This window comes from Sturnira hondurensis, unplaced genomic scaffold, assembly GCF_014824575.4.
Source record: "Sturnira hondurensis isolate 20B ecotype Veracruz unplaced genomic scaffold, ASM1482457v3 Scaffold0022677, whole genome shotgun sequence".
NCBI lineage: Eukaryota > Metazoa > Chordata > Mammalia > Chiroptera > Phyllostomidae > Sturnira > Sturnira hondurensis.
Genome location: NW_028095308.1, coordinates 1,870 through 22,913, shown reverse-complemented (window position 1 = coordinate 22,913; position 21,044 = coordinate 1,870). Strand labels below are relative to the sequence as shown.

The window sequence follows — 21,044 nt, the reverse complement described above, 5'->3', positions numbered from 1 at the left end:
CAGAGTAAAAAATAAATCTGCCTTAAAATAGGGCTCATGCCACTGTGGGACAGTCAGAGCTCTGGGCCTGACACTGCTCCAAAGAAGATGATGTGAGTGAAAGCAGTGCAGTGTTGACCATGGACCAGCAGAGGGACACGTGGACCAACTCACCTTGAGAAGTCTGAGTAGGACATGAAAGTGTCCTGGAGTGACGGGGACCCCCCACAGGGGACACTGAGACTGTCCCTAAAAGAGCAGGTCAGGGAACAGGGCTGTGGGGAGGCAGGGTCTGTCTGTGATGGGCCTCAGCCAGCATGTCACACCATGGTGTGTCTAGGTCTCGGCACCCGGGGGCGCTGAGGGACTGTTCCTGAAGGTCTGGGGTAATGAGAGCTGGGACCTGTGACTTGGCACTGCCTGGAGGCCTCTGCTCAGGGCACATAGCTGTGATGTGGCCACACCCTGGGCCTCAAACAGTCTCACTCCCAATCCCCACTCTGAAGTCCCCAGGCACAGGTGCCTGAGGGAGGGCTCCAGGAGGGATCAGAAATTGAGGGATTTCATTTGCATGAGTGGGCCCTCCCTCTCTCAGAGTATGAAGAGGGGAAGGACGAGGTTCGGAAAAATTCAGCTGTGGGGCCACAGAAGGTAGGTCTCAGGGATGGACTCCACCGTGGTCTGGTCCCCTCTCCTGCTCACCCTCCTTGCTCACTACACAGGTGATTGGATAAAGGGGATAGGGGAGGAGCCCTGGGGAGGACTATTGGGGGGTCTTCTTCCTGCTCCTGTGTCTATACCCAGAATCTTCATCTCTGTGTTACTCCTTCTTCCAGGGTCCTGGGCCCAGTCTGTCCTGACTCATCCACCGTCAGTGTCTGGGAACCCAAGACAGAGGGTCACCATCTCCTGCACTGGAACCAACTCCAACTTTGGGCATGATAATGGTGTGCAATGGTACCAACTGTTCCAAGCATGTCACACCATGGTGTGTCAAAACCCTAAAGCTGTCATCTATGACACTAGCAGTAGACCCTCTGGGATCCCTGACTGATTTTTTGGATCCAGGTGTGGCAGTGTTGGCACCCTGACCATCACCAGCCTGCAACCCAAGGATGCAGCTGATTATCACCATTGAACCATCATGGTAGCAACACGGCTGTCAATGAAGCACTGATGTTCCAGGGAGAGTGTGCAGTATGATGACGCTGACGCCCCTGGGGCCCTGTCCGAGTCTCCTTCACTGTCCACAATGGCTCTGTATTCACTCAACATACCTTCTCCAGACCCTACTGTGCATCAGACTCATATTCCACTCACGTACCAAATGTTAACACAATTATGTCTTTAGAGCCTTAATCTACTAAATCCCTGTGGTTATATGTGTGTGTGTACACATAGTTATTTTTTACCCAGTCACACGCCACTCTTACTGAGTCCACAAGTGCATATTCTATTCCTGTGAAAGCCTGACACCTCCTCTGAATAAGGCACAGGGCATATCAGCTCACTCTATTGCATAAGAGTCACTAGTCCGTGCTGTGGTGACCTGGCTGTGTCCTGGGAGGGAAGTGCCATGACTGTCTCACGTGGATGCTGTCAGCGGGGAGAGCAACAAGAACGCAGATCTCACTACTGAATGATTCTGGTCTCTTCCTGCAGACGTCCCCTGTGATTTGTTGTAAGTGAACCCAGGCCCTATCTCAGGCGATGATGGGACAATTGAAGAATTTGTGGTACTGGGACAACATGTGGGAAGAAAAGTGAGAGGAGAGAGAGAGAAGCCGGTCACCCTAAAATAGTAGGTGTGCTGGGGTCTTCATTCCCTCGGCTTGTCCATTCTCTGAGTGGAGGACACATCACTCTGAGTGCTCATGCACCTACATGGTCCCACCAACATAATTATCTAAATGGTAGGGAGAGCAGGAGGAAGACCTCATGCAGAGGAGGTCACCTCTTTAGAGGAAAGAGTCAGCTGTGGGGAAGCCCCTGCCCAGTGTGGGTGGGTGGTGTGCCAGTCAGAACTGAACTCCAAGCCTCACTCTCTCTCTGCTAAGCTCCTCCCAGTCTAATCTACCAAATACCTGATTGCAGGGCAAGTAAATCGTCATGTTTAAAAAAAATGAAAACTTCAATGGGAAATAGAATCTATTCATACTAACACTGACCTGACTAAGATGAGGAAATGTTGTGACTGGTGTTTTTGAAAACAATCCCAACAACCATTTGATGAGCAGTCACAAGCCTGCTCATTTCAAAGGGGTAAAGAGAAAAACTCAGAATTGAAATAAAGTCATGACAACAAACCAAATGGAAATTTAAGAACTGAAAAACACCATAGTTCAAATTAAAAAAGAAAACTTCAATCCCACTTTATTTTGCTACTGAAATGAGAAAATCAGTAAGAGAACACAGGTAGGTAGAAATTTGTTTAAGATATAAACAGATGTTAGGTTACCTAACGCAGAACCCTAACAAGAAATACATGACACACTTAGACAGAACACCAGAAACTTAGATCAAAAGGCGACCTCTGAAATGGATAGCATGTTACACTCTCCGCTGGTAAGTGTGGAGCCTTCAAAAGCCATTATTGTTGCACATCACTTAGTCACATCAGACCTATGAAAACTGTACCTGCATCACGTGACTTGAGATGTTTGCTGAACAGTCCTCCTGTGCACAAGCTCCTGCGTGTGCTCCTGGCCAGTTCTCTGAGCAGCCCTTATGAGCCTTCTAATCTGATGAGTGGTCCCCTCATCTTTGACACTGGACATCAAGGTCACTGTACATTTACTTTTGCAATATCATCACGGGGGTTGAAACCAAATTAATTTGTCACTTGGGTACAAGTCTGCATCTCCCACAGTTGTGGATTCCTGGGAGTGAAATGCTACATAACCAGTACAGTGTATCAGTGTCACAGCATCTGGGAACCAGACCTTGGATGTGTGAACAGAGTCAGTGACCTGCTGAGCTGCAGAAACCAGCTCTGCTCTCAAGGTTTTGGTCCAGGGAGACATGTGTGCCTTTTGACCATCAGGGGGTGCTGTGCAGCTGCCCTGTTGAGCCTATTCAGTTGCTCAGGAAGGACCACTCACTAACAGGAGCCTGAGCCTGAGGGTTGGGCCCTGTGCTCACAGATGGGGACTTAGCAGCTGTGACCTCTCCGGTTTTATATGGTCCCCAAGTTGGGAACTTGTGTTCTCTCAGCAAGTGCTTCCACTGCAGGGCTCACTGAATGGGTAAAGCAAACCCTTCAGGCTCTCATTCTGGGTTGTGAGCTGAGCTCCAGCACCAGGGCTCAGGGAGATGCTGGATAGCACCTGGATGGACACACGTTTGCATGGACAGCCCCTCCCCTGGCAGAGAGTGAGGAGAAAAGGAGGCCTGGGCAGCCCAGTTCCACTGTGAGCTCAGAGGCTGTGTGCACCATGGCCTGGACTCCTCTCCTCCTCCTACTCGTCTCTTACTACAAAGGTATGGATGGACGTGGGGCAAGTGGAAATCCCCCAATATTACTTTCTCTTGCTCAGAATCTTGATAAACTTTACCCCGGTGTCTGTCTCATCACCTATGAGTGTCTGTGTGTCTGCAGGTTCCCTCTTTCAGATGGGGCCGCCTCAGCTGCCCTCTCTGCATCTCCTGGAGCCTTAGCCAGACTCACCTGCACCCTCAGCAGGGACATCAGTGTTGGCAGCTATAGGATATACTGGTACCAGCAGAAGCCAGGGAGCCTCCCCAGTATCTGATGAGATATAAATCAGACTCAGATAAGGGCCAGGGTCCTGGGATCCCCAGCCGCTTCTCTGGATCCAAAGACACCTCGGCCAATGCAGGGATCCTGCTCATCTCTGGGCTGCAGCCTGAGGATGAGGCCGACTATTACTGTGCGATCTGGTACAGTGGTGCTTCTTACAGTGACTCACACAGATCGGAAAGTGGGACAGAAACCTAGGCCTAACAGAGTTTTCCTTCAAGACATTGACCATTTCCAAATAATTTCTGTGTATGTAAACTATACTCGGGGGACCTCCTGGTTTATCATGGGTCTACTCCCAGTTTTCCATCCCAAGTCTAGAGTCTCAGGGACACGGAGGCCAAACTGAACACACAGTGGTCACGGTGACACTGCAGAGCTGCCTGGTGTTCACTGTGGGAACAGGGGCTTGCGGAGCTGCCCTCATCCTCTTGAAATGAGACAATGAAGTCTTTTCTCCCTTAAGTCTTTGTTATGATCCAGGGACACCCCGGAAGGTGACAGGCTCCACAGAACCAACTCTGCCAGGCCAGGGCTCTGAGCAGGGACCCACCGGTCCCTTTTAGTTCCATCTGCTCAGAGTCCCCAGGGCACACCATGTCTCAGGGATGAGGCACTAAGCTGTGAGATGCTGTGTGAGGACAGAGAACACAGCTGGCCTGGACCCCTTGTTGGGGGCCTGGGCCTTCAGTTGTGACATCAGGCAGAGGAGGGTTTGGGAAAGGAAAATTCTAGGCCTGGGCCAAACCCTTCTTTATGGGACTTGAGTCAGTGGGGGGATGACCCATAATTGCTGTAAAAATGCTGAGCCCGCCCAAGGGAAAGTGATGACCTGGCTCATGGATAAATGCCCCTATGGCTGACACCACTCAAGAGCAGGGGGACTCCTGCCAGTGGGATCCCTGAGCAGGTTCCCTGAGCCCACTGGCACTGACTGGGCTCCCCTCTCCTCTCACACACCACTGGAGCTTTCCCAGATCCAGGGTACAGACTGGGATATGGGGTATCAGGTGCAAGAACTTCCCAGTGTTTGCCCATTTCATTTACACTTTAAAGCTCTTGATAAGCACAAATGTGAGGCTTCCTTTTCCTGCACAAAGAGCAACCAATGCGTTGGGAGTGATGATGAAAATGGTGTCCAGGTGTCCCAGACAGAGTCCCTACATTGTGAGCTAAGAGAGTGTGATCGATCCTAAGAGGTTTGGCCCTCTTCTCTGCCTTCTGTTGTGTGCACAGGGCCTCCTGGACCAGCTCTGGGATGCAACCTGTTGAGGAGATGGGTGCTCACTGTCACATAGCTCAGGACAATGCACTGCCACCAAAGGGTNCCCGGCAGGTGACAGGCTCCACAGAACCGACTCTGCCAGGCCAGGGGTCTGAGCAGGGACCCACCGGTCCCTTTTAGTTCCATCTGCTCAGAGTCCCCAGGGCACACCATGTCCCAGGGACCAGGCACTAAGCTGTGAGATGCTGTGTGAGGACAGAGGACACAGCTGGCCTGGACCCGTGGATGGTTCCTGGGCCTTCAGTTGTGACATCAGGCAGAGGAGGGTTTGGGAAAGGAAACTTTGAGGCCTGGGCCAAACCCTTCTTTATGGGACTTGAGTCAGTAGGGGGATGACCCATAATTGCTGTAAAAATGCTGAGCCCACCCAAGGGAAAGTGGGTGACCTGGGTTCATGGATAAATGTTCCTATGGCTGATACCACTCAGGAGCAGGGGGACTCCTGAGAGAGGGATCCCTGAGCAGGTTCTCTGAGCCCATGGGCACTGACTGGGCTCCCCTCTCCTCTCACACCCCACTGGAGCTTTCCCAGATCCAGGGTACAGACTGGGATATGGGGTATCAGGTGCAAGAACTTCCCAGTATTTGCCCATTTCATTTATGATGAGCACAAATGTGAGGCTTCCTTTTCCTGCACAAAGAGCAACCAATGCGTTGGGAGTGATGATAAAAATGGTGTCCAGGGGTCCCAGACAGAGTCCCTACATTGTGAGCTAAGAGAGTGTGATCGATCCTAAGAGGTTTGGCCCTCTTCTCTGCCTTCTGGTGTGTGCACAGGGCCTCCTGGACCAGCTCTGGGATGCAACCTGTTGAGGAGATGGGTGCTCACTGTCACATAGCTCAGGACAATGCACTGCCACCAAAGGGTGATAGGTCCACAGAGAAGTGAGGTGAATCCTGCTGTCCACTCTGCATNGCAACCAATGCGTTGGGAGTGATGATGAAAATGGTGTCCAGGTGTCCCAGACAGAGTCCCTACATTGTGAGCTAAGAGAGTGTGATCGATCCTAAGAGGTTTGGCCCTCTTCTCTGCCTTCTGTTGTGTGCACAGGGCCTCCTGGACCAGCTCTGGGATGCAACCTGTTGAGGAGATGGGTGCTCACTGTCACATAGCTCAGGACAATGCACTGCCACCAAAGGGTGATAGGTCCACAGAGAAGTGAGGTGAATCCTGCTGTCCACTCTGCATCCTGTCTCATCAGGGCTGTACCCCTGATTCTGTCTACACCAGCTGAGGTTTTGGCTTCTGCTTTCATGAACACTGTGAAACCAGGAAGCCTCAGGTCCTCACCCGTGTCTACTGTTGGTGCTCAATGAATGTCCCCTTCCTTACTGCTACCCAATGCAAACAGAACCACTGAGGCTACCCAACTACTTGAAGACACCTGGGCAGACACTGTCAGTCCAAGGCTCTAGAGTGACTCCATCACGGCCCAGACTCCTCTCTTTAGCATTTCAGTCAATGGACCAAGCCTTCACTTTAGGGGACAAGAGAATATTATTAGGAGAAGGGGACATATGCTGCTCCGGTCTGGGCACAGGTGATTGTCATTCAACTTTCTGCTACCTTCTAACTGTCCTTCCAGGGCCCTTAGGCAGATGCTGTTGGCTTTGCCATCCACAGTGTCTAGGACTTTGTTTAATAAAAATCATATAATGATAGAGAGGGCAGGACTCCTCGACATATTTTTTTATTTTACTAATCAGAAAATGCCAACCTGACAGGAGCAGAATGAGATTTGACAATTAGAAGCCAATGTCATTTATGATCATAGCTGATACTTGCACAAGCGATTCAGCACATGAGTAAGAAAAATCTATATTATATCAACAAAACCCCCTCTGTTTCCCTGGTCAGATTGGGACTGAGACGAGGGTATGTGTGCAATCTCTGGGGGATGTTGGACCTAGAACTTCGGGGAGAGCAGCTGTGAAGAGGCCAGCACGTTCTTTCAGAGAGAAGAGCTCCCCCAGGACCCATAGGGGGAGCTGCTCTGTCTCCCTCTTGCATGTGAGGGGCTCCCTGGTGTGTCTCCCACCCAGTCTAACCACCCCTCCTCACTCCACAGGAATCGAGGTGCTCCCCATTCCCCATTGGTTTTCCTCATGGACACACTAACNCATGAGTAAGAAAAATCTATATTATATCAACAAAACCCCATTTGTCTCCCTGGTCAGATTGGGACTGAGACGAGGGTATGTGTGCAATCTCTGGGGGATGTTGGACCTAGAACTTGGGGGAGAGCAGCTGTGAAGAGGCCAGCGTGTTCTTTCAGAGAGAAGAGCTCCCCCAGGACCCATAGGGGGAGCTGCTCTGTCTCCCTCTTGCATGTGAGGGGCTCCCTGGTGTGTCTCCCACCCAGTCTAACCACCCCTCCTCACTCCACAGGAATCGAGGTGCTCCCCATTCCCCATTGGTTTTCCTCATGGACACACTAACTGACCTGTGGTGTCTGGAAAATGCCTGAAGACATCTGTATGGATGACAAATCTCAGAGATCCTTACTGCTAATATGGCTTCCAATGACTCATGATGAAATGTGTTATACTTTCATTAGCCTTTCTTCTGTTATCATATCAGTTGTTTTCTTCTTATTATTTTATATGTTCTTTTCAATATATTCTAATGACTTAGGAAAACTGATAAGGTTTGTGTTTTCAGCTTTGTCATTTTTTTACTTTTGTCTTAATACTCTTCATGTCAATATTTTGTAGATATAATATTACTTATTTTTCTATACTATGAGAGGTATACTTCAATAATTGTAATATATTTCAGTGTGAACAGTTAATGTTAACAGAGTTGGGGCTCTCATAATTTATAAAGAGAAAGAAAAAACATCATACACGTTTAATTCAACTCAAAACTTAGTAACAATTCCAAAATGAAGACCAAACCATATTTTCATTTCAAGTATGCTAAACACCAGTTGTGTAATTCCTCATTTCCGAGTAGTTGAGACATTTTAACTACGTTGTTATCTTCACCCAAACACATTGTTCAGGGCTTTGAGAAAGAGGAGGGAAGAGAGAGGAACGTCCATGGGAAAGAGAAACATGGATAGGTTGCCTCCTGTCGGCACCCGGACGGGGAATGGAACCCACAGCCTTCCCAGCACAGGACGACGTTCCAACCAGCTGAGCCACACCAGCCAGGACCTGTCACCTGAGACACTTCACCTTCCTGCTCATTTTTCTTCCATCACAACCCACCTTGTCCACTCTCCTCATTCCTTCTGCTCTGTAGCAGAAGGTGGAGAAAGTGAGTCTTAAAATGTTCTATGATGTTAACCCCAACTTGTTCCAACAGAGTCTTGGGTGTTTATATTTCTGATCACGAGACAAGTGTTCTCTTATTCTGTTAGATGTGATGTTGCTGATGTCTCATAATTCCATGGTGTCACTTTGACCTTTGCTCCTCAAAACCCACAGTTACACTGAAGAGACCCCCTAGAGTCATGGCGTCCCAGGGAAGAGGTGGTCTGCCCTCCCCAGGCTGGTGATGCAGCCCTGTGAGTGCCCAGCCCAAGGACTGGTCCCCTGCAGATACTGGAGACAGGTTACAAGATATAGTCAGAGGTAGAAACTTCTTCTACATCCCAGAGACCAGCATTGTGATGGTCCCGGGGACTCACTCAGGAGACAGGATTAACTGCTAAGCCTTTCCAAGGAAGAGAGAAAGAGTTCTCACTGAGAAAGGAAGATGTTCTCACTGAGGAAGGAAGAAGATGTTCTCAGAATCAGGGTTAGATTTGAAATGAACTGGATCACTGGGGCCTAAAGGTAAACACACGCATCTCATCATTCAGCCTCAGCCACTGCAGGTAAGACTCTCAGGAATAAGGTCACTAGAGTCATGAAGAAGCTGAGTGGGAGGAAGTCGTCAGTTGTCCAGAACACAGGGGGTCTCAGTCACTGCTTGGTTATTGGTCTGTGTGAGGTGCCAGCATTTCCTCTTTCAAGATGACCCTCAGGGGACATTAGGGTGACACTGGGGCAGGACAGGAAAGGGGAAGCCGGTTTGCATGAAGCACATTCTCCTCCTAATGGGTCTGGGAGGCAAGAAAAAGCCCCAAGGACACCTCCTTCCACCTCAGAAGCCTGAGGAGGCCGTGTCCTGTGAGTCACCCACCATGGCCTGGACAGTGCTCCTGCTCCGGCTTCTCACTTACACTCCAGGTCAAAGAAAGAGACACTGTTGTGGGGGACTCTGAGCAAAAACAAGCGCCATCTAACAGTGACCCTTCTGTTCCTTAACAATAACTGTCTACCTGCTATTGGTTTTTGGTGTGTATCTCAGACTGTGGTAACCAAGGAGCTGTCACTATCTGTGTCTCCAGGAGGGATGGTCACACTCACCTGTGGCCTTAGTTCTGGGCATCTGTCTCAGTTTAACAACCCTAGATGATTCTAGTAGACCCCAGGCAAGGCTCCCCGCATGCTCATCTACAGCTCCAGAGGCCCGACCTCCAGGTTCCCTGAGCGCTTCTCTGGAACCATCTCTGAGAACAAAATCTCCCTCACCATCACGAGGGCCCCGCCTGACGGTGAGGCCGACTATCACTGTGCAGTGTATATGGATAGAAATGCTGATGATTACACAGTGATGTAAATCCATGGGGAAGTGCACCCAAAACCCCCTCATAATTTAGAAGGGCAGAACCATTAGGGGCCGAAGAAAGGAGAGAGGGTGGAAATGGTCTGCACATTGTGGGTATTGGCTCCATGGCCCTGGTTTCTATCCAGTGCCTCATCGCCATGTGCCTCCTCCCACCTCCCCGAGTGAGTCCTTCTCCCCATGTGACTCTGTTAAGACTGAGTTTTCTCTCTCCCTTCCTTTCTAGGGTGGTGCTGAAGAGGACATGAACCCCCAAATATATTAACCATCAGTGAGTCTCAGATCCCTCTACTCCCTGGAAGACTCTTCTGTTTAAAGGGCAGTAACATGTTTTCTCTTATTGATTTGGTACTCAAATCCCCACTGAAGTGGACACCTTACCTTTGGGCTGTCTGGAAATACAATTCCCAGACTAGACCCACAGAGACAGAGACTTGTGTGTGAGTAAGAATTGCCCTTCTCACAAGCCACAGACATATCACTGCATGACTTCCCTTCAGCTTCTAGCACTGGGCTGTGAGGGGGGAATCGTGTGATACCATGATTTACCTTATTTATCTCATCCCCCTAAATATGTGATTAGGAAAATCACAGGTTGAATCATTACAAAATAAATATAAGAAAGAAAAGCATTACATGCACTGTGTTAGGAATGTATAAAATATAGTTGTCTGAATGCTTGCTTTCTTTAATGTTTATTGCACAGTAGGATTCCTGGATTGGCTGTGAACACAGAGAAATGTGCAGCCTTTCTGTGCAGCGACCTCTATACAAACTACCTCTCACTGAACTGCCTCCCCTGTGTTTCTCTCATCTGAGCCAGCCATTAGGAAGGTTTCCTGGAATTCTAGTCAGACAATAGCATTGAGGCTTTCCACACCCAATCACACCAGCTTTATTCTGACTAATCAGGGAAGTGCCTTTTGGACCAAGAAAACTGCAAGGTTTTGGCACCCTATCTGCATGAGAATGGACCAATCAGGGACTGTGGATCTGAAGCTCCTGTCCAGAGAAGCCGAACTTCTTGTGGCTCAGAGAGTGGACTTGCCACTGAAGAATGAAGACCGTCTGCATGGCTGAGCTGAAACACCAAAGTGGTCTCCCCAGAGCAAAGTGAAGCTGACTAGTGAAGAATGGACTAAACCAGGGTGGCACAAAGCGGGCAACATAGAGGAACCGAGAAGAGCTAACTAGCCAGATTGGCCTGGCCCAGAGACTCCTGGTCCCAGAGCTCTTCTGCACTCCTTGTTTCCACAGCTCTGCTGCATCACAGTTGGGCAGCTCCACAGGGCTGTTTCCCTATCCATGCTCTATCGCTCTTGGTAGTGAATAAAGTTTCCCTCTTGATGACATCTGACACTGGGGGTCCTCATCAGCATTGAATTGGTCCTCAGGAACATGGGTTAACAGGATGGGAGGAAAGGAGATAAGGACTTGAAGAAAACCCATCCCTGTTCTACTAGGCCTGTGTTCTGCTGAATTTCTACCATTAACATTCTCTATGAAGGTCACCAGGGAGCACTGTGGATTTTCTCAGAGGTGCAAGGTCTGAAACAAACTGCAGTGATTCTAATTGATGGGCCCTGACCCATGCATCCTTACTGGCAGCTAGAGGAGACAGCAGGTGCTTCCTCTCAAGGGACAGACTCAGAGCTCACAACCACCCCAGCCTCTTCCTGACAGTTGAAGCTACAAAGTGGGCAGAGGACCGAGAATTGGGGGTGTACCTCTGTAGTCACCTCCACCCTCCTCTGTAGCAGGGACCCTGGGTCTTCTCGCTGCAGTGATCTGAGCTTTGGCCTGGTCCTGTCCCATATCCACCCTGCTCTCTGTTCCTCTCCCGTGACCTCACTCCCTAGCAGTCCTCAGGCTCTCCTCAGAAGTCATGTGTGCCCAAGTTCCTGATGGAATTCCCCAGTCAAACCAGGGCTGCGCGTGCATTGTCCCCTGTAAGAATGACTCTTCTCCCCTGTACTAATGACTAATGTTTTGGAAACACAGGAGCTGAAGAGACATGTGAAGACTAGACAGTGGATCAGCTTGAAAGAAGAGCTGTTTGCTTGGAGACCAGCAGAGGGCGCCAGGAGACCATCTTCACAAAAGAAGAGCTCTGGCTAGGCAACCCCCCAGGGACAGGAGTCTTCAGGGCTGAGCCCTTTGATTCCTCTGAGGACAGGGCAGGGCCTGTCCTCTCTGGACCTGGAGTAGCTCCCTGCATGTGGCCCTCCCTGTCCTCCATGACTACTTCCTTCCCAGCCTTACCCAGGGAGAAACTAGTGTGTCAGGCTGGCCTCCCCCAGCAAGAGCTCCAGACCTTGAGGGTGAACCTGGGAAAAATGCAGGGGTTGGGGACACATTTGCATGAGCAGCCCCTCCTCCATGGAGCCAGCTGGGAGGGGATAAGAGAGGCCTGGGCAGCCCAGCCCCAGCTGTGTGGACTGAGGAGCAGCCTGCTCACCATGGCCTGGGCCCCCGTGCTCCTCGTGCTGCTCTGTCACTGCACAGGTAGGGATGGGCCCCAGAGACCCACAGCGCCTGCATCCTGACTTTCTGTTCACTCCCATGTGTCTGTGTCTGCAGGTTCCCTCTCCCAGTCTGTGCTGACTCAGCCGCCCTCTGTGTCTGCATCTCCTGGAGCAACAGCCAGACTCACCTGCACCCTTAGCAGAGACCTCAGTATTACTAGAAACATGTACTGGTACCAGCAGAAGCCAGGGAGTGCTCCCCGGTTTTTCCTGTACTACTACTCAGACTCAGACAAGCAGCTGGGACCTGGGGTCCCCAGTCGTGTCTCTGGATCCAAAGACACCTCAGCCAATGCTGCACATTTGGTCATCTCGGGGCTGCAGCCTGAAGACGAGGCCGACTATTACTGTGCTACACGGGGTAGCAGCAGTGATGCACGGTGCTCCAGAGTCACGGGGAAGTGAGACAGAAACCTCCCTGTGCTCTTTCTGCCTGTGGGTGTCACTGCTTATCTGCCTGGGATGAAGTCAAACTCAGGTGGCCTTTGTTGTCACTTTTTAGTGGGTAACTGTATTCCTAATACCCATGGCTGCACAACTATTTTCTTATTGTCCATAGTTAAAAATTTTATTTTTCCATTGTTAATATCTTTCAGCCTGCTCCTGTCTACAAAGGCCTAAATTAGGTCTCAGGACTGTGTAACCCTTGCAGGTCCGATTCTGGTCAGGGCACATACTAGGTTGCAGGTTTGATCACATGAGAGATAATAAATCAATTATTTCTTCTTCACATTAGTATCTCTCTCTCTTTCTCTCCCTGTCTACCCCCCTCCCTCTGTCTCGTAAATCAATAAACACACTCGGGTGAGGATTTAAAAAGGGGTTCCTCCATCACTAAGGCACCATCGATAATCTCAACCTTTCTCTTCATCCCACTGTGAGAAGGGTCATGCCCAGATGTCTGTGAGGCTGGACACATGCAGTCTGGGGACAATCAGCTGGAGAAGATGCACCTGATAAAACATTTGAGTGAGAATCAGAGATGTGTGGGGACGTTATGTCACACAGCATTGGCTCAGGAAGCCAACTCTTCCTGTCTAGGGACAATCATGCCCTGTCCTGGAGTCTTTCTCTCTGCACAGGTGAGCAGTTGAGGGGCTCCTGGAAATCACCCCTCAGGAGGACATCACTGTTGGTCTTTCCAGCCCCTAGGACAGGTTTGGCTATTTATGTGGCTTTGGATCCTACTTGTATAAAACAACTGTCTGTAGGTGGCTCAAATGTCCCTCTCAGTATGGCCTGACCTGAGCTGGCCATGATGCCATCTGGGCCTCCCCCCAGGGATCTCACTCTCTCGAGTCCCCAGGTGCATGGACACAGGTTTGAGTCCCAGCCCTGAGTCTCCCTGAGCTGCTGCTGACTCCCCTCTGTCCCGTCTCCTTCCACCACCTCTCACCCACGTCATTATCACAGACACAGCCTCTTGGGGGTGGGGCATGGTGCTTCTCCAGGAGCAGGACCCCAAATCCATCCAGCTGCCCCTGGCTGTGACCACATCTGCTTCTCATGAGGCTCAGGAGACTGTGGAAGGGCTGTGGATTTGCTGAGCCCACTGCTATAAATGTCCCCAATAAAGCCTGATGGGGGCCCTCACAGGATACTGGGGAGTTCACAGGGCACCTAAACAAACCTCGGTCTTTTACACCAGTTCCTGTCTCACCAATCTGGCTTTCCTTGGAGCCGGATCCAGAACCCACTTGTTCCTTGTCAGTACTTATTCGTAACAGCGTACATGTGAAATATTTAAGGGTAAATGTGTGAGAAAGTTATAGTGAAAGTTAGAAAACATGGCAAGAAATTTAAACTGAAGTAAATATCCTGGTTTGTGGTTCAAAATTCTCAGTGTGCCTAAGACAACAGTTTCTCCCAAATGGAAGGAAAAACTAACTGCAAGGTCTCCCAGTACATGGACTGCGGAGGGGGCTGTGGCTGTGAAGCTAGTTCCAGGGGCGAGGTCCGGGCTCAGGTTGTCTCCTCACATCCTGGACTTCCCTTCCCCTCACCGATCACACCTGATGCAGGTGAAGCTCCCTGATGCTCACGCTCCCTTGGGCTTCCTGCCCCAGTCTGTCCCCTGAGCAGTGTGGTCCCGGCCCTGTGCACACAGGCCCCTGCATCTCTCCCTGCTCATCCAGCCTCCTTCAGGGCCCGGGACCCAGGACAGACAGTCAAGGGCGACTGTCTTGGCAGAGGCAGCAGCAAGGAGTGAACTCAGTGATTCTGACACATACAGTTCCTAAAATCTCATCAACGATCTGAGCCCATGGAAACCACCACAACCTCTGGGAATGTTGGTTCTCAGGGGAGTGAAGCTGGGGACAAAGGAGCAGGGACCCCACATCTCAGTCCCTCTTTATTTATGTCTTCCAGGTTCCTGCCTGTGGGCTGTGCTGGCTTGTGCATCCACCATGTGGAGCCTGGTCTCAGGAACAAGGTCACCTATTGCTGAAGCAGCAGCACCACAGAGGTGGATCCTCAGTGTGGCTAGGGGACAGCAGCAGCCCTGGAGTGGGTGACCTGGGACATCTGTCTCAGAGCCTTTTGCGATGGAAACTGTGGCTTCAGGTTTTCCAAGGAATGCTTCCCACTCGTGTTTTACATCCACTCCCAGGAAGAGACTGATGTATAGGAGCCGATAAAAAATGTTCCCATCAGTGTGTTCCAGCTGTGAGGACTGAAGATGCGACTCTCCCCCTCCCTCTGTGGTCCCACCATCATTGGTCACATCTCTTCCTCTAACTTCACATCAGAAGTGACTCGGTTGTTCCATCTCTGACCACTCTCTGAGGATCTGAAGATTTTCCCAGCATCTCTGGGGAAGAGATGAGGAGAATCTTGAAAGAATTGAAAGAATTCAGTTCTTTGAGGAGAATTGAATGCTTTCTGATTTCACTTTCCCATCTGTTCACTCTGCCAGGCAGATACTTTATCCGGGGACACAGGTTCCTCCTGGAGAAGCAGTGGAGGGGTCAGTGGGAGCTGATGCCAACGTCCTCAGCTCAGGAGGGAGGAACCTGCCAAAGTCTGACACAAGGGATCCAACAGTCTCATATCGTCTCTGTCAGGAGCCCACAGATGTGAGGACCTTTCCCATCAGCACCAGCCCCTGTGTCTGGGCTCTGTCTGTCCTCCTGAGGCCACGAGCCGTCCCCGCCCCCCTGGCATCCTGGGCCTGACCCTCTGCTCTGCACACACTGCTCCCCATCAGCACCTGCCCTCAGACTCTGGGCTCCCTGTGAGGATGGGGTCCCTGCAGGCCCAGGAAGGCGGGGGTGGCTGCTGTGAGTCTCGGGGATCAGCTCAGCTGGGGGGAGGGCAGGGCCTTGGTACCTGTAGACTCTCGACCTCACGGCTGTGTGCGCCCTCATCCTCCAGCTGAGCCGGGATGTCAGTGTGTGGGCTCGTCACACAGAGCAGAGGAGATCTGTGACCGTTCGTGTGACAAATGGAGCTCATTGTCCTCACCATGATGTCACTGGAGGCCCTTCGTGAGGCCTGTCTGCTTCTTGCATATTTCTCAAAGTGAATGAAAAAGGCTCCACCACAGATGTTGGGAATAGAATATGAGAAGTGAGTGACTGTGAAGGTTTGTCATAAACCAAAGACACACACAAGTGGAGATTCATCGTGGGGTGAAAGGAGTATATTTGTTTCAAAGGGAACTTTTTTTGACTGTTTATTTTAAAATTACAGCAGCCTTAAGTAGTAAAAGCACATGTGACATTTCCCATAAACGTTTAAGTAGCTACTACTTGAATTAACTTGCTGGTTCTGTCGAAGGAGGTGTGGACGTGGGGAAATGAAGAGCACCTCCTTGTGGTACTGACGACCATGCGCCTTCCATCCGGGGGTGTTGGTCCTGAAGCTCACAGGGCAGCTTTGTTGCCCTGGAATCCAGGGCTCTCACGCTGGCTGTGGACACAGCCACTGTGACATATGAAAAGGAAAATATTTGGAGGCAAGGAGTCAATTTAAGTTTAAAGTGATGGAAACTACCATCTGTAAATAGGAGTCTAGAGACTGAATTGATAGTTTATTTGGTAATAATTTAACAATTTTCAGTCTACAGTCAGTAAGAATAGTGTATAATTTAAAAAGTAATTCATGACATATGTTATTCTGGTCCCAATATTTTAAAAAAAATGTTGACAATGTCTGTAGAAAAATAAATACATTATTCAACAGTCACTGAAATAGAAAATTTGAACGTCCTGTGAAATACCTTCTTCCACACAAACACAGTGAACTGTCAGCACTGAGCAGGAAGGTTATAGGAGCACTTTTCCTTTTCACGTTATTACTGATTTAAACTCTTCCCCGTGAGAGGGCCCTTGGGTGGTGTCAGCAGTGGGGACAGTACAGGTTCCTTGCTATTACGGCATTGGTGTGTCGCACACTCCACTGACTGACAGCAGGCAGGGTCACTGTGCCTTCTCAGGCCTGGGCTCCTCCTCACATGTGCCAGGGGATCCCTTCCAGGGCCCTGTGGGTGGTCTGCACTGCCCCAGTTGACTGCCCCCCACCCCGCCCCATGGTTGAAATGTCAGCTCCCTGTGCCCTGGAAGGAGCCACTGAGTCAAGTTACACTGGGTCCAGGCCCCAATGGCTCCCACACTGGACCCCCAAAGAGTCACATTGGTGTCCTGAACCCTCAAGATTCCTAACTATTCCTTTGTCTCCAGACTTGGTAGCTCATTCTCATGACACCTCTGGGCTCCTGTAGGGGGATGGAACAGGAAGGAACAAGGGTGATGATGGCTTTGAGATTTGCATGGATTCCACGCTAAGCCAAGGCACCAGCCCAAGAGGAGAATGAGATGCAAGTCTTCCATTGGAACCCCATCCAGGCCCATAGACCCACCTCACCCTGTGTCTGACACTACACCCAGGAGCCTTCCCTACAGTCACTTGTCCCTTGGGACCCAAAGTTCGGAGGCCCTTCCATGATCCCTGGACTTCGGTTCAGTCCCATCTTCACACTGGAATGTTCTGATGACACCCCAGCCTGGTCACAGCCCTACAGGCGAGGCTCGGGTGGAAAGTGCTGGTGAGCATCAGGAGGCTGCTCACGTGGCCGTCCAGTGCACTTCCGCCCACCGGGGTTTGGCAGGGACTGCTTGGGTCTGGGACGAGGACCTAAGTCACACTGCCCATCTCCATCACAGAGATGGTCAAGTCTGTGTCACAGGGCAAACAAGACTATGATGCTGCTTTTCCTCCTTCAGGACCCATTAGAGAAGGTGAGAGGAGCAGAAAGGCCTGGACTGGGCTGCGGTTTGTGACCAGATGCTGTTGTTATTAACAAAATACAGGGGTGATTCTGAAACACAGACTTGCCCATTCATGCTTGTGGGCACGCTCCTGGTGGCGAGGAGTATTTCTGAACTATTGAGTGTCATTCACATGCAGCATGATGCAGTTCATGTGCAATGTGCATGTAAAGTTGGTAAACCTTTCAAGCAAGAAAACAAAGTCATGCAGTGCCAACTTTTGACTGTGAACTTGAAGACAGACTCCCAGGAGGGATCACTGCTCACAGTGTGTGCAGAATGAGGGTCTTCTGAAGGTGGGATAATGACAGACAAAGATTCACACAGCGTTGCACACTAGGAGTGAGCAGGTGGGCTTCCCCCACAACCCCCCCTTCCCTAGAGAGAAGGGGCCTTTCCTCCTCAGTTCCTCGAGGGGCCCACAGAGAAGGAGACCTCTATCACCCAGGGAAGAAGCAACCCATGTCCTTCACAGAAGGGGACATGCCTGCCTGGGGCTGGTCACTGCTCTGGACTTGATACTGGTCTAAGAGTTTGTGTGAGAGACACCCCCACAGTCCTGACCACTGAATGGTCACAAGGGAGCTGAAGACAGACGTAACCAGAGAATGCTCAGTAGAGCACAAAATGACCTGAGGTGATAGGGCGGCAACTAGAGGGGACTCCTGGCCTGGACCTAATGCAGGGTTCAGTGGACAGAGAGCCCTGGGATGCAGAGGTTGACTCTGATGGGTTTTGGGCAGCATATCACACAATGCTGTACCTGATCCTGAACACTAGAGGGCGCTTGGGTGTTGTTTTGAGGGACCAGGGGTGTTTTGAGCTGTTAGCAACCTCCTGGCTCTGCCTAGTGCCCCCTGTCCTGGGCTACCAGCTGTGACTTCCCCCACCCATGGGCCTCACACAACCCCACCCAGCAAACAATGGCCTCCTCAGGGAGGGGCACCTTGTCTGGGCCCAGGGGGGAATAATATAGCTGTGGTGGTGGGGTGTCTCATTTGCATGAGTGGGCCCTCCCTCTTTCACAGTTTAAAGAGGGGAAGGGAGAGGTTTGGGGGAAGGTCTGCTTCAGCTGTGGGGCCACAGAAGGCAGGGCTCTGGGATGGTCCCCACGATGGCCTGGTCCCCTCTTCTCCTCTCCTTCCTTGTTCACTGCACAGGTGACTGGATAAGGGAGCAGGGCAAGTGTGCTCTGAAGATGGCTTTCTACTCCTGTGTCTGGACTTCTGATCATGATCTCTGTGTGTCTCCCTCTTCTAGGATCCTGGGCCCAGTCTGTGCTGACTCAGCCGGCCTCCATGTCTGGGAACCCAGGACAGAGGGTCACCATCTCCTGCACTGGAAGCAGCTCCAACATCGGGAGTTACTATGTGAACTGGTACCAACAGCTTCCAGGAAAGTCCCCCACACTCCTCATCTATGATAGTGAAGATCGCTTCACTGGGGTCCCTGACCAATTCTCTGGCTCCCAGTCTGGCAGCTCAGCCACCCTGACCATCACTGGGGTGCAGGCTGAGGACGAGGCTGATTATTACTGCCAGTCCTATGATAACAACCTCGATGCTCCCACAGTGCTTCAGGCCTGTGGGGAAGTGAGACAAGAACCCCTGTGCCCTGTGACTTCTGCTCCTTCCCTCCTGCTGTCCTGGGCCCAGGTTCCCCCAGGGACCCTGTCTGGCATTGAAGGACACTTCTTTCCTTTTTATCCTCAAAGTCACACCAGCACTTTACCAAATTACGGGATCTTCAACAAGTCGCCTGTTTTTGAAAAGGGATTTTAATTCCCAGTGTGACTCAAATTTTTCACATTTTGGAAGAGGCAGAACTGTAGAGTGAGTAGGGTCATCTCTTGTAAGCTGGGTGTTAGAAGAAGAAGAATTGACTATGTAAACATGAATTATTTCTTTACCATCAATGGAATTATTCTACAGGATAGTAGAATAATGTACTTTCCATTCTCCTGGCATCTATATCTCTTTCACAGAGCTGCAGGGCCATGGGGAAGTGAGATAAGAACCTGCTGTCCCTCTTAAAATGGGGCCTCCCTGGGCCAACCCTGCTCCTCTGATGGGCCAGCTGCTTCCTGTGTTCATTTGGCCATTAACTGGGGCCTGAGAGTCACCTCTGTGAACTTGTCTAGAAGACCTGTCCTCATCCTTTAAATTCTGCCCCCACACCTGTCCTTCTGTGTCCTCTTCCATCACCTCCTCCCCCCGCCCAATTTCTTCCTCTAGCTCTTAAGATCTTAACTCTGTCTCACCTCTGTCTCTTTGGGTTTTCCACAAAAAGGAACAGTTTCTTTTGTACTTTCCATTCTCCTGGCATCTATTTCTAGGGAGGAAACTTAACAAAAATGAGACCGGCATAAAATTTTCCTTTAACATTTTTCCCATTTATAACTTAAACTTCTTTTTCACTCCCTACTGCACTCAATGTCTTTACTATGACAACACAATTATTGTTTATACCAAAAAATGAATTTTTCACCCCAAGTTTGAGTATTTACAGAAATAAGCTCTGGATGCAATTATCATTCCTCCATAAGACACGCTAAGGTTCTGCACAAGGTCAGTCTCACATCATGAACAAGGTGGGGATTGAATATCCCATTTCAGTACATGCCACACTTCACTTCCTCCCAAGAACACTGGTTTCCTCAAACCAACGGGACTAACCCACCACACGAACATTTGTCTCAAGTTGCTGAAGTGCCACGTGCCAGCTCTTTGACAAGATAAAAGTCAACAATCTCTTCTCAGCCACCCCAGGGAGACATTTGAAGCCACATGCCACTGTGGGCCTGGCTGTGACATCAGGGCAGAGGGAAGGGGCTGTGTGCTCACCCCTGTCCTGTACTTCCTGAGACCTGAAGTCCCCACTGCCTGGGTCTGTCCCTGCAGAAAGAACACTGTCAGATTTCACTCACCCCACAAGACGTGGACTTGTGATTCAACACAGTTGTTATGGGAGCTAATCTGCACCAATTCCTCCTTCTTGCCTTCATTTTACCAAGGAGACTGGTCTTCCTCAGTTGCAGGCTCCAGGACCTCGGAGGTCTCAGAGAATGGCTGAGGAATGGGTTTGCTCTGTCACCCAACCTCAGGGGACAGAAAAAAAATGACGGCATGCCATACTTGTCCTCATGCTTGATCTCTGAGGAAATAGCTCCCTGAGGGTGCATTGGACACATACCTCTCTGTCTCCTTCTGTCACTCCGGGAAACCATTATAACACTGTTTGCATGAAGATAGTGTCTGATCCACAGGTCAGTGCCCATCACACACACGAACACACTCTCACACACACACTCAGCTCTCCCCTCTCCCTGTGTGTACATTATCCTGGACTCTGCTGGTCTCAGGTTCTCTGTCCCTCCAGATGTCAGGGCTCAGCTGTGCAGACCTGGGATCCTCAGGGTCAGAATCCCCAGGAGACAGAATCTCTCTCAGCAGAAATCACCAGAGAGAGGGGTGTCACTGGGTCCTGTTACCAGGTCATCCAGGAAGTGCCCAGGACCCCTGCTCTCCTGGGATGAGTCTGATGCTCAGCATCCTGGGGGGGGTCTCTGACCTGGTCAGCAGCTCAGCCCTCCCCACTGTCTCTGGGC

The 21,044-nt window shown here is 50.5% G+C and overlaps 2 gene segments (V, D, J or C); both read left to right on the top strand.

The window, feature by feature from the left end:
• Positions 1–617: 617 nt before the first annotated feature.
• Positions 618–19,029, top strand: LOC118979940 (immunoglobulin lambda variable 1-40-like; the record flags this gene model as incomplete). The annotated part of the segment is given in 2 exon segments: positions 618–701; positions 18,698–19,029. Coding segments are annotated over 2 exon segments (390 nt in total), but the record flags the coding sequence as incomplete, so codon positions are not given.
• LOC118979946 (probable non-functional immunoglobulin lambda variable 11-55) lies at positions 12,041–12,572 on the top strand. The segment is given in 2 exon segments: positions 12,041–12,147; positions 12,223–12,572. Coding segments are annotated over 2 exon segments (396 nt in total).
• Positions 19,030–21,044: the final 2,015 nt, after the last annotated feature.